Source organism: Phaethon lepturus, unplaced genomic scaffold (genome assembly GCF_000687285.1).
Source record: "Phaethon lepturus isolate BGI_N335 unplaced genomic scaffold, ASM68728v1 scaffold2167, whole genome shotgun sequence".
Lineage (NCBI taxonomy): Eukaryota > Metazoa > Chordata > Aves > Phaethontiformes > Phaethontidae > Phaethon > Phaethon lepturus.
In genome coordinates, this window is record NW_010553817.1 from 28,300 (window position 1) to 41,772 (window position 13,473).

At 37.2% G+C, this 13,473-nt stretch overlaps 1 protein-coding gene across 1 annotated transcript in view; it reads right to left on the reverse strand.

Annotated features, from left to right (window-relative positions):
- The window catches only part of LOC104624293 (multidrug resistance-associated protein 4-like), a gene marked incomplete at both ends in the record, with an annotated part of 35,829 nt that extends 23,361 nt beyond the window's left edge, over window positions 1–12,468 (reverse strand). Inside the window, one exon of the mRNA XM_010291629.1 lies at window positions 12,389–12,468. Coding sequence (XP_010289931.1) covers window positions 12,389–12,468 — 80 coding nt within the window. The remainder of the gene's footprint in view (window positions 1–12,388) is intronic.
- Window positions 12,469–13,473: the final 1,005 nt, after the last annotated feature.

The window sequence follows — 13,473 nt, forward strand, 5'->3', positions numbered from 1 at the left end:
CCACCAACATGCTCATTCATTTGACTTGGCATGCATTTTGTCATTAAGTGAGAAGCCTTAATGTTTGTTTGAGATCATGGTGAACTGTGTCCAATTGTTCTTTAACAAGTGACCTTATAATAAAAAGGGTGTTTTCTTTAATACATTGGCACTGCCACCATTCTGTTGTATTTAAACAGCATCCTATCATCAATAATCTCTTAGCCTATTTCTAGCCCTTGTAGGGTTTCTGGGCACCCTGGGCCAAGAGGCTTAACCGTCTTATTCAGGTCTCGATCCCAACAGCAGTTCTCAAAAAATCACGGTCCGTATGTTGTCTGAGACTTCCAGATATTGATGCTTTAGGAAAGATGCATCATCAAGCTCTGGACTTTGTGATTCTGCCACACACTCACAATACTCGTCCTTTCAAACTCTGCATTACATTCCTACACCATATAGAGGTTATCTTCCTTTTAAAAATAAATTATCTTCACTCATGTAAGAAGTTAGTTGCCAGGGCTCTTTGGCCACAGTAATAAGTTCCTTCCAGATAATACAGAGTTTCCATGAAAAAACAAGCTTTTATTAGAGCCAAAGCCATGGCCTCTACTTATGCCTCTCTACATGTAGCTCCTGTTCATACCCACTGTACATGGAAACCAATACTGACAGTACCAACACGCATTCTTGTAAATGTCTGTAGAAAATGTATTTCTATTTATAAGCAGGAGGAGGATCTTTATTTTCTCAATGTTTTTCTTCTATTGCACCTTGTACCCCCTAGGCACTTCTGCACAAAATGAGGATCTCTAGAATAAAGTGAGAGGTCCTCTTCTTGGAGTTATAGGGAGCTAGTTATAACTTTATTCTGATCTCCCTATAAAAATGATATAGAAACTTAATATTTTTTTGTTGTTCAGCAGTGCTAAGTTTGTCATCTTCTCCTGTAAATATCCACAGTCCCTGGTTATATTCTTACACTATTCTGTTCCCAAGGAAAAAAAGGCGCACACACACAAAAATTGTTAAACTATAGTCCTCTTTGTACCATGACAAATATGTTACATCTTCCTGTGGAACACCTCAGATGCCAACACAGTTTTACATGGTAGCTTGAGGAAACAGCATTAATCAAAGAGCGTAGAACATGCACACACACATGCTTTGCTTTCTCAACAGCTCTTGCCAGAACCTGCCTGAAACAACACAGGAAAACGCCTGGCACCACCCAACCCTCCCAGAGTTATTCTTCTCAGGTAGCGGAAAACATCCCTTTCCATTATATTTATTTAGGGGTTCTATGACTCCCTCCCACCATCGCCAAGTGCTGTCACTTTCCTGGCTGTTCCACTTGCTTCAAGATTCTCAGAGCAATGCATTTGTATCTCCTCTATCAGTGCCTGCTGCCAAATAACTGATATTTTTTAAGGAAAATGAAAAATGGCTTGACAATTTCTGCTCCCCTCCTACCTCTTAGAAGCCATTTCCAAAACTCTTCCCTAGCTATGTAAGCCCAGGACAGTCACACTGATCACAGACCCTGATGAAATCAAAACATTTGATTCAACAGTGGGTTCTTTTCTCTTTAGTACTACTACAAATGGTGTATTTCCTACTTTGTTCTTTGCTCTTATGTTCAGCACTTTGTCAGCAGAGGCTGATTCACCAATATTTGTCCTTGGTCTTATCCCACCTACAACCCTTCTAAAAGCAGTTTTTCTTTCAGTGATAATTATTGCTTTCTTTCCATAGAAGGGGCACATATACATAGAACAAAACCAAAGATCAACATATATCTCACTGCTTTCAGGTTATTAAATTGCAGGAAGCAAACCTTACAAGCTGATACAGAATGATGTAAAAAATGGATAGAAAAAGAACTGGGAAGGGATAGGCCTTTTGACACCCCCAGTACAAAACTGTGAATGCTGGGGACTAAAGAGGGAACAGACCACAGAAAGCAGCCAGGTTTTCATGCTCTCTCCAAATAGCATCTCCTATTGCTACTGCTGGAGAAACACCACTGGCCTAGATGGACCACTGCTGTGACCCTGCATGGCATTATTTAGTGTTCTTGTGGTCTCAGCCATTAACTTATTTGCTAAAATACTGTCCACTGTTCCTGCGAGGAACTCCTCTGAGCTAACGACGATGTTATCATAACCTTTTCATCCATGCTGAGAGCATTTTTTCCCAGTTCTTCCAAATGCCTGGCAAAAGTTTGTTTACCGCAGATGCTGCTGCCCCATATGCTGCAGCTTTGCAAACTCTGTCTTTGAGCTATGTGGACTTTCCTGCCTCAGGCCTCTTGTCCCCCACGGCCATAACGCCAGAGCAGCCCTGCACCCTCCCCAAGAATACATCATTTTCAACTGCATGACCTTTTCTGCTCAGCCAAGTCTAATTGTTTTGCCAGAAGTCAATTCTGGGTCTTTCAGCAACTTTAAAAGCTTTGTGCTACATTTGAACTGTGGGCTCTTCTGTTAAAAAGACTATCAGTTCTTCAGTAACTCAGCTCTCCAGCCTTACAGCAATTACAAGCTTTTAAGCATTTTACTGTTTGTTCTTGCTATTTTAAATACACTATTCATATATTTATTTTTAGGTGGAATGAAGTACTACGCATATTTCTGTTAAGTTCCACAGCAGCCCCTCTGCTCCAGTTAAATGAAAAGTATGAAAAATATTAAGGACTACAGAATCAGCTATCCTAAGAAATAAAACTACCTTCTGTTCTTTTCTGGTCACACTCTATCATAGCAGATATGCAAAAAATTCTTTTTAACCTGTCTCTGGGTTCTTTCCTAACTTCCCCAGAGCTTTGCCACTCCGATAGGGCTATAAAATACTACCTCCCTATTCCAAATAAACTCTTGACTCGTAGTTCTTCAGTACTACATTCTGTTCAGCGATCACTCAGCTCCAGGAAGCTTAACACTGGCCTGACACTTTCAGCAACCATATTTTAATTAATGAGCACCAGCCTCTCACCACCACCATCAGGTTTCACCCAGCTCAGCCATTCTCTGCAGGTACAGAACCCAGTGGCATCTAAAGAAGTAAAAAGAAATTCCCTTTGCAGAGAACAAACTTTTTCCTTACCACATTATTTACTGTGGTAAGCACATGCTCAGCCATAATTTGTTACAAATTTGCTTCAAGACCATCAGGAAGACTTTTCAGTTTATCTATCACAAATCATCAAAGACGCTTATCAGTGTAAGTAACTGATACAAGGACTGACCCCAAAATTCAGACGTCCTATCAGTGAGAAAAATGAAAAATTAATTTTCAGAGTATTATGTCATGTTTAACAGAAGGACAGACAATTGAATCGGGTAACAAAGCCAGCACGTTTTCAGTTTTCGAAGGGAAGATCTAGAACCATTATTTTAGCATACAAGTGACTTTCACAGTAAGGGAGCTCTGCTTATTTAAACATTAGACTGATTTCAAAACCCAGTTAGAAAAACAGCAAGAAAAAAAGATTTAGGGACGTGATTGTGGAAGACAATGCAATCACTCAGCATCCTGTTCCTTCCACAGTGCAGGAACAGCTACTAGCAAGCCCTTGAAAGAGCCATCTTAACAGACAAATTTTTACTATTTCAAGAGTGCAATCCAAATGAATAATTTTTTTTTCAAATTATACAAAACTATCCTGTATGTAACACAAAGAGGTATAAACTTCCCAAAGACATGTGACGTTCAGTTCCCAGCTGAAGTCTCATCTTCTGCTGTATTAAACTGCCCACACTGCAACCTCTACCTTTTGACGAACAAACTTGTCCAGAGTTTTCAGATCAGCTGCAGAGTTCACCAGGCAGCCACAGGATCAGCTTCAGCAAGAAAAAGAGTTCTTATGTTCTGCATGAGATGCACACATAACCCTGGCAGCACATTTCGATGAGATGCAGTCTTTCTTAGCTAAAGATAATTCCTTGTCCCACATGTTTGTTTTGGGCAGAAAAATGCATAATGATTTAACACACACACACGCCAGCTACATGGCTTAGTAATTCAAATGACCTCCAAGTTTCTCTTTGCTTCTTCAATCAAAAGTGAAATCTCCAGTTGCTGAACAGTGAAATCCTAATTTGTTTGTAAGCACACGTTGTCCTATCTGTAGTATATCAGTAGTTTAAGGCAATCTAGAAGATTTGTAGTTATCACCATTTGGAACAGGACTGTTACACTCTATGACTGACAGCAGAACGAAAAGATTTCTAGATACTGTGAAGTGTTAGCAATGTTAATGATCATCAGAAGTCTTAAAAGTAATCATCAGTTTGAGCTACAGATGTGAAAGGTTGCAATAATGCCTAAAAAGTTGGGTAAATGCCTATAAATAGTAGTAGTAATAATAAAAAATTCCCACTTTGGCACCAAAAGCAGAAGTAGTACATATAGAAAGATGCACCAAAAAGAAGAAAACTGCAGAACATAAGTTCACTTACATCAGAGTATTTCTTTGCCCTCTTTCACAGTGAGAAAAGCAAACAAAAAAATACCTTCCAACAGATATAAACAGCCTCAGATAAACGGAATCTCCCTCTGGAACTTTTACAAATTCCACCATAACCAAAAGGGGGGAAACTTTATGAATCACACGGAAGGGGGGCACATCACTGGACTTCCATACAACTCTCTGCTTTCTAGTAGCTGAAAATGTATTGAAAGTAATCTGATGAAGAAAGCAGAGAAGCCAGTTTGGAGAAGAGATGATTTAAACCTGACTGAAGCTTTGTATTTACAGGTTTCAGTCCAACATATCAAAATACTGCAAGAACAACTAATTTTTGTCTCCTACCACTAAGCCACAACCTGCTCAAAATATTAGAGAAATGAAGAGCAAGACTGCATCTGACAATGCTCATATGCTCTAGAAAAAGAAACTGAGAAGACAGAATTCCACTAAGTGAAAGCTAGCTTTATTTTTCCGAGTACTATATTCAGAACACCAGTATTCCACATTTCATTGAGAAAATGGAAGGAACAGCCCAGTAACAAAAGCATTATCTATATTTACCATATAAATGGAGAAGTATAAAAACTAAAAGAAAAAGGGTTAAGAGAAACAAGAAAAGCAGAAAAGTGGTAAAGGAAACTACAAGGAAGCAAGATGACAAAAAGGTAATTAAATTACATTTTTCTGTATTATTTTGTCTTCTTTCCCATGTTAGATAAGGGTTTACATCTTCAAATCTTATTAATACTAAGTAAATACAAATCATAAAATATTAAAAAGTTACATTATGTTCCCACACAGATTAGTTTTGTTACTGCAATAGTACCTGTTGTCTTGACACTAGTATGTGGAGAATGACACGCATACCTATTCTTATAAAAATTGTACAAACTAATGTAAATAGGGAAAAAAAAAATGGGGTGAGGGAAAGGATTGGGCTGGATTACATATGACCACTACAGTGAGAACAGACCTTTAGCCTTCCCTAGAAAACCAAGGCCTGCATGTAAACGGAATCCACCTATTAGGAGCGACTCCAGGCTCTACATGTTTTATCCTATACACATACCATCAATCCGAGTAAATACGCAGTCTGTATGATGCATGACACTCATCCGTACGTTCAAAGGAACGTGATGACAGGTACAGAGTAAAAACCAGCAACAGCTTTGGAATAGATTATCTCCACTGCTGGTCACCATCAACAAGACTAATTGGCTACTGGGATTTAACAACCAAGGCATTCAAGGACAGAGGAATGAAAGGTCAATAAAGAACTGCATTATTTAGACAAGTGTCTGTGCTAAACTCACAGCTCCTGCACGTTGGTCTTGGAGACACAAGTGCAACCCAAGCTTCCTCTTCCTCCTCAACCTCCCACCCCTTTTCTTTGGGGGGTTGGGGGAGTGGTGATGGGATGATGATGACCAGACAGGCAGGAGAGACAGTCTTCTGTTTGTTTGTTTAACAACAGTGTATAACCCCTTTTTATTTCAAAGAAAATAGCAAAACCAAAAGCACATATGAATATCAAACGACTATACAGAAAATTAGTTTTTTATCACAATGATAATTTTTTTGGAAATTAGAGCTCAGAAATAACCGATGAAAAAAATATACACCCCTATTATTTTTCTTTAAGTTTTAATTGTCTTTCATTAGGCACTAGCAAGATGCACTGTAGTATGCATCTTGGGAATGTACAGTTAGAACATCTGTTCCACAGAGAAAAAGTTCCATGATATTTCAGTAGTCAAGTGCCATCAGGCAACTGTTTTTAAAAATTAGGTATTCTTCATTTAAACCTCAGCACAGCTGCAGAATCTTGCGATCTAGCCATCAAGCTAAACTACCAGGATTCAGCAGAAAGGAAACCAAAAGGTGTCTCCAGATACAGATCTGCTCTGCGTACCAGGCTAAAGAGAATATGCTGACATTTAACATAGATCCCACCACTCTTTTTTTTCTCACAACGTATTTATGATCATATTTTAAATGCACTCACGCAAACACACAGAAAGAACTATTATTTTATGAATGAAAATCTCTCTTAAAACCCACACATGCATACACACAAAACCTGGCTAAACTGGAAAAAACAACACAACAAACCTCCCAGAACCCCACCTCTCACAGAAATCACAAAATAACAACGTCATTGTTAAACTAAAAGATCCTGGAATTCATTCTACACACTTTCCCTGACATCTTCACAATAAAATGCAGGGGTCAGTGGTACTGAAACAAGGAACGGCAGTTCCACTCTTGTGCACATACGAAAGCAAGTGACCCAAGCTATTATTCCAGTCTGAGGCACTTTTTGTTCCTAATATCCAGATGCAGCAGCTTTTTTTTTTTCCCTTTCTTTTTTTCCTTTTTTTTTTTTTTTTTTTTTTTTAAAGAAATGACTGTGGACACCTCCTTCACATTTTCCTTTTCTTCAGCATTTTCACTTCATAAAGCTGCAGTCAATGTGTTTTGTGTGTGGTGAGAAGGGAATGGCACATTCAGTGGTGGTCTCAGCCACAGCCTACATTGGTGGCTCAAGTAGTCTCAGGATTAGGTCTTTGTTTGTGATGAAAGGATATGAAAAGTCAGTTATTTAAACTCAGTCAAGCTGTTGATTTTGGGGAGGAAAAAGGTTTTGCAATTCAGTTTTCCTTAATAAATCACTGCCCTTTTCCAAGGGCAGCTGCAGATAGTTCACATGTTCACAGTGTTATCCAGAAACAAAACAGATCACAATTTTTTTTTCCCCCCGCACTCAATCCAACACAGGGTAAGAAATCAAAATGAAGGGGCCATCACATTAAGTCACTTAAATTCACTAGAAACTAATATATAAAATCAACGCTGTTAACAGATAATAAGATCACTGAAGAATTAAAAGGGAAAGAAACTACAGAGAGAACCATCCCTTTAAAATTAATCATCATAATTAGCAAAACCAAAAGAAAGTCTGAAATATATTATACCATCCTATGTATTCAATCAGTTTATAGATACCATTTTCAACCAGTAGTTTATCAGTTTGGATAGCCATCCTGCATCACCTGAGACCACAGTTTAAAGACGTTAAGCCTCTGCAGATCTCTCTGAAGTCAAAATGAGATTCAGGTACTAAAAACAAGCCTTTGATGAGCTCTCAAAAATACAGCATCCAAAATACCATCCACTTAGGAATATCTGGGCTAATGTGCATAAAATACTATTAAATATATTGGATTCATAATTCGTAATACTTCCTCGTTAAATTCTTTTATTCTATTCCTTGTCTGACCTTTTCCCAAATTAGTATAGCGTGTTTTATTACTGCTGCATTGAGCTAGACATTGCTATGCGTTTTAACGACGACATTTTAAACTACAAGCCCCACACCTACCAGTGAAGTCCACATCAACAGAACCTTGTACTCCCACAGAGCTTAAGGCAGGCGGAAGAACAACAGCTGGTTATAACACCGAGTAAATCTGCCAATGTTTTCAGACAAGCCTAAGAAAATTAAGTAACAAAATCCCAGTCATCTTAAATGGCACCTGATTCCCTTAAGTGCCTTTGAACTTATTTATAGGATGATCAAGTTTGTACCCATTAAAGAAAGCATTTCTGCAATTATTTGCATTTGGGTAGCTCTTTGAGGCCACTGTCAGGCCTGCCCTCTGATTAAATGAACAAATACATAAATAAAGCACTTATATCTAATGAAGCAGATGTTTAAATCCTCTTAGAAAGTTTTAGCACACTGTAACGGCCTTCTAAACAAGTAGTCCTTTACCTGAGGAGACTGTAGCTTAGTTGGAAAACACCTGCCAAAAATACATTAACTCAGGACAGGAAAAAGAAAGCAAGATGCAGAACTGAGGCTAAGGAGGCTAACAGTACTAGGGCAAGTAAATAAAAATATGCAACCTCACAAAAAAACACATCATCTCCACCAAACAAGTTTATTCAGCTTTTTGACTATCTGAATCAACATACAAACATTAATTACTACCTGATTTTACGAACATATTTAGTGCTGTGTTTAGTAGAAATAATAAGTGTCATAGTAAACACAGCACTGCTTTTTATTTTATTTTTTAGGAGAGCTGGCATGGAACCTTATGGCCAGCCAGAACCCATTAAAGAAGATAAGGCCAGGCTTGGACTGAGGACTGTAAAGTTTATTTTTTACTTTAATGAGCTTTGAACTGGACTGTAAACATACAATTAAAGACATCTCATTTGAAGTGCCTAACTTAACCTTTGGTTTCTTTTCAGCTTCTATACTTCACATCTACCCACAGAGTTCTGTTCAACAGCCATGTAGTCAAACATAGCCATAAAAGTGTTTTCATAAAAGAGACTTATTTTTATTTATAAATAATTTATAAATCTTATGGATACAGCATTAATTTCTACAAAAAGATAGTCAGCCGCACTGACACAACATACCTGATATGCTGTTAAAATTCGTAAGTTCAGAAGAAAAAAAAAGACTGCCTCCTTCTGGTAAGGACTTGCCCATCCTGCCCCCAATCTCTCCAAAGAGAGGTGTGCTACATTTTGGTGCACTTAAAACCAAAGAAAGAAAGGATGGCAGGAAACTTTAAATGCAGTGAGAGTTGCTACTTTGAGGGCTATTGCAAAGCAACAGTTTTGCAAAATCTAGCCAGGTTTTCAGAGGAATACGCAAGGTCTATGCTGCATTTTTGTGCTTGCCACATACCTTTTATTTTTGCCTTGGCAAATAAGTGTACAGTAACTATCCACTGTCTTGAAGAGATCGGACTGTTTCTTCCTCATTGACTCAATGGAAGATGTAAAAAATTCAACTTTTTTAGTTGAAGGAATTAATTTTCATCCAGTATAGCTGTCTAGACTAATCATGCTCATTATGACTGTAGTGCTGTGAGTAAATCTTATTAGGCACTCTAAAAGGAACATTATAAATTTTTAGCATTGCCTTAAAATCTACACTCAGTGTAATTACAGAATTCTCAAAATTAATAGATTTTAAATAATTATTTATTTATAGGTATTTAAATGGGCTTATATTGTAGCTTTTGGGTGTCCAATCACATTGTGTTTATTCGTACAGAAATTATACACTAACTTGCCAATATAGTAGAAGTGTGGAATGCTTCACAATGATCTTAGCAATAACTCAGAAAAAGGACCACTTCTTCAATGCAAATCCGCTCAAGAAAAGCTTCTACACACAAAGTAAGATGAACCAGTTACTGCATTGTTTATTAAGTTTCACTTGATTCCTCCTGACAACCATTTAAACAATGAATGTTGGGAAATGTCTCTCAAAGAATCAACAACAATGGCTGGGATCAGAGCTTTTATATTTAGCTAATACTGTTTTTAGAAAGGAGAGAATATTTCTTCCTGAAGGGATTATAGGAAGTCTTATAAAAGACACCTGCCAACAAAACAAGTGACAAAAGATCTCTATCATAATTGATAAGTTATCCTTTGTAAAAATCTGTGCTTCTTCAGAAATAAATATTATATCTTTGCTATTGAATTTCAAAACCACTAACCGACAAGCTTGCCAATCAAGAATAGTAAGTTTTAGAAAACCTGCCAAGAAGCAAGTGCTTTTGTCTTATGGATAGCAGCACATTATTAATCAACAGTAAGTTCCTAAATTTTCTTTTCTGATGCCAAATAGAACAGGCAGGCTTTGAAACATAGTATCTTTCTAATATTTTACTGGACATGTAACATCTACTTTATTTTTTTGAAAAGGAAAACTTCTCACTTAAAATACAAACTTCATAGTTTGACAAATTCTTCAATAGCCAATTTAAAATAAATGCACAGAGTAATCAACATGAAGGGAAATGTTTACAAAGTGTGGTTCACAGGAGGAGCTTGAAAGAAGAAAACAATCGCATCTAGACCAACAGCCTTCATTCTGTCCTCCCAGACCAGTTAAGTTTTGGTAAACATATACTCCCTAAAGTATCTATACACCGCTCAAATAACTAGGTTTTCCAATTTGCTAGTAGACATCCTCTGTATGTGCTGTGCATACAGGCTAGCTCCTTCCTCAGCTTTCTTTTGGAGCAAACCAGTTCCCTCAGGAAAAAAAAAAAAAGAGAGTGTAATTCTCGAGACAGTTTGCTTCAGGGTCTGCTCCCAAAAGGAGAGCACAAATGGACAAGACCACACCAATTTTGACTACTTCTGCTTACGCAGACTTTTCTAACATTTTCCCAGCAAATTTTGCATCCTCAGACAACCCCACATGCCTTTAAACCACATGCTGGGGCATGCAAAACACCCACTCAGTTTCTTGCTATAAAAACATCATGCAAGTGAGCTGCAACCCAACTCTCACAGCACTGTGAATGCACAGAACTAAGAAAAAGGGTTAATCATTTTATCTCAAGACCACAGGATGCAGAGGATGCTCTGGCCACGAGTAGTGCGTAGTATGAACATACATAGCACAGTCTGCTGTAAAGGGGACAAACTTATGCAAATACAAACCCCTCTGCATTGCTTCGTGTAATGGCCAGGGAGCACTATGCAAAAGAGATGGTTTTGACTTTGTGGATGTAAACCCCATGCTAAGAGAAGAGAATAGCCTGAGCTTCCAGCCAAAAAGAAATGCATATATGTATCGTCCCAAGAAAACTGAAATAAAGTAAGATGTTCCATCTAATAAGACAGTTAATGAGACTGAAGAAAATCTGCAATCTGTACAAACAGTAGAAAATGAGTAGTATAGTAGAAAGATGCTTATATTGCACCTTCAGGAAATAATTTGTCAAGGCCTTAAAAACCTTCAAAATCTTAATATTTACTATAAGCAGCTTCCTGACTCATAAAAACCTCCAATGGTTTTAATTGATAGGTAAAATACATCACCTTCCATTCTTCCCCAAAATGACATATGGCACTGTAATGCTTTGAAAAACAAACACACACTTCAACTTTAACAACTTCACTAAGACAAAGTCTCTTTCCTAGTTTAAGAAGTGTTTTTACTAACACCTCGGAATATTTTTTCTTATTTTCAAGAGGTCAGCATTAACAACATGATTAAACTGCTCAACCCAAATGTCTTACTTTTAAAGAAGTCAAAACAAGGTTTAGATCCTGAATAAGTTCTCTCTATGAGACGAAGCAAAGTCCGCAATAGCACCTTAGGAAACATTTCTGACTTGAGCATGATAGGTCTGATCTACTAAGTGGATCCAGATGATCCACCAAGTCATTGCTTTCTCTAGCCTCCACTATTTTGTGTATTCTGTGATTCATGTTATTTTGATACAGTATGATCAATTTTTTGCAGCTTTATGCTTCTGCAATTTTTTACAAGGAGGATTAATAGCAACTGCAACAGAAAAATTACCTTGATGTCATATATAATCCTTTATCCTTTCATCATCATCAAAATCTCAGTGCTTTGTCCATCTTTCTTGTCTGCAGCAACTTACTTCACTTGTTCCTATTAAGGCTATTATACTCACCCTATTACTACTAATCTTTTCTTTGTAAATAGCCACACCTATTTGAATCCAAAATGGTGTGGTAAGCATTTGATTCTTTGTGGAAGTAGACACGTAATTAGGTTAATCTGTGCTATCTTTTCATGTGAGTTGATTGTTTCTTTACTATGGACATATTTCTTATAACAGCAATAAGCTTGCCAGATTGCTTGGAGGCAAATCAGGAGCAATTTACAAAGCATGTAGCTACTATGAACTGAAATCTTGACATAATAGCAAGCTGTGTATAGCCACTCCTACCTGCCAGTTATTACTCATGTTAGCTTTTTACTGACACGTTAAATTTCAACCGCACCTTTCTTTCACAAACAAGTACTTTCATTCAACTCAGCTACATCTGTAACAAATAGCTGATCTTCACCAAACCATACAGGAATCTAAATTCAGAACGCAGTGCAGAAGCCTTTGACAGCAGCAACTGAATTACCTGCACGAAGTCCAAAAATGTCAACGGAAGTAAGTCATCCAGGTGGCCAATATCTTTGGAGAAACGATTTAAGATTCTTCCTATAGAAACAGAATTGGAGAATAAAAAGAAAAAGTAAATATAATTCCTTAAAAGATCATAATATCTTCAACACACTGTATTTTACCATTTTAGTAACAGTAAAGAGGAAACAGCTGGAATCTAAAGTTAAAAGGACACTTTTTGAAACCACTATGAAGGGAATGTCTTAACAACCACTGCAATATATTTTGAAGAGAATACTTTTTTTTACAAATGCCTTTCACCTGAATATAAAACCTTTACTTAAACGCTAGGAAAAAGTTAAAATCGGCTTTGAAGATAATAGTTCAATAGCATTTAACAGGTGAAACACATATGCTTTATATGCTCAACATGTGCAGGTAAAGGTTTACAGTTCAGACAACTTAATGCAAGTTTCATCAAGTAACATCAGCCAGAATCTGCTCCTATCCTTGACTGAAACTCACTAGTGCATGCATGTACCAGATAGATCATAGCTGATCTAACTGATCCTTTTTAGTATTTCTGTTCCCACCCCTCCACCATTACATGTAGATTCAAATTGCAGGCATTTCTGAGATAAAATTTGAGAAAGATTTGCGTTCTTGCAGCTTTACATTCAAAAGCTTGAAAACACTGATCTTTATTAAAACTAATAAAACAATTTTTAATCTGCTGTCACAGTGAAGCATTTACACGTCTCTATTTTCCAAAGTTCTACTTGAGTGAAAAAAAAAAAAATCAGTTATAACAAGAGTTCTTTAATAATTAAAGTCACAACACTGCCATCCATAAGTGGATTAGTATCTTTCTCTATTAATCGATACCTCTACTCACCAGGAAAGAAATGAAGCTAAGGATGGGAATCTGGCCTTTTCTAAGGGTGTAATGCCCGTACATGCATTCACGTTGCTTTTTTATCTACATATATCTTGATTCAGTCATTACTTCTAACTGGTACAAACACATTCACTGCATTGGCAACAAAAGACTTTTTCTTTTTCTTTTCAAAGGAGCTCATTAAACTGAAAGTAGTTAAGTTT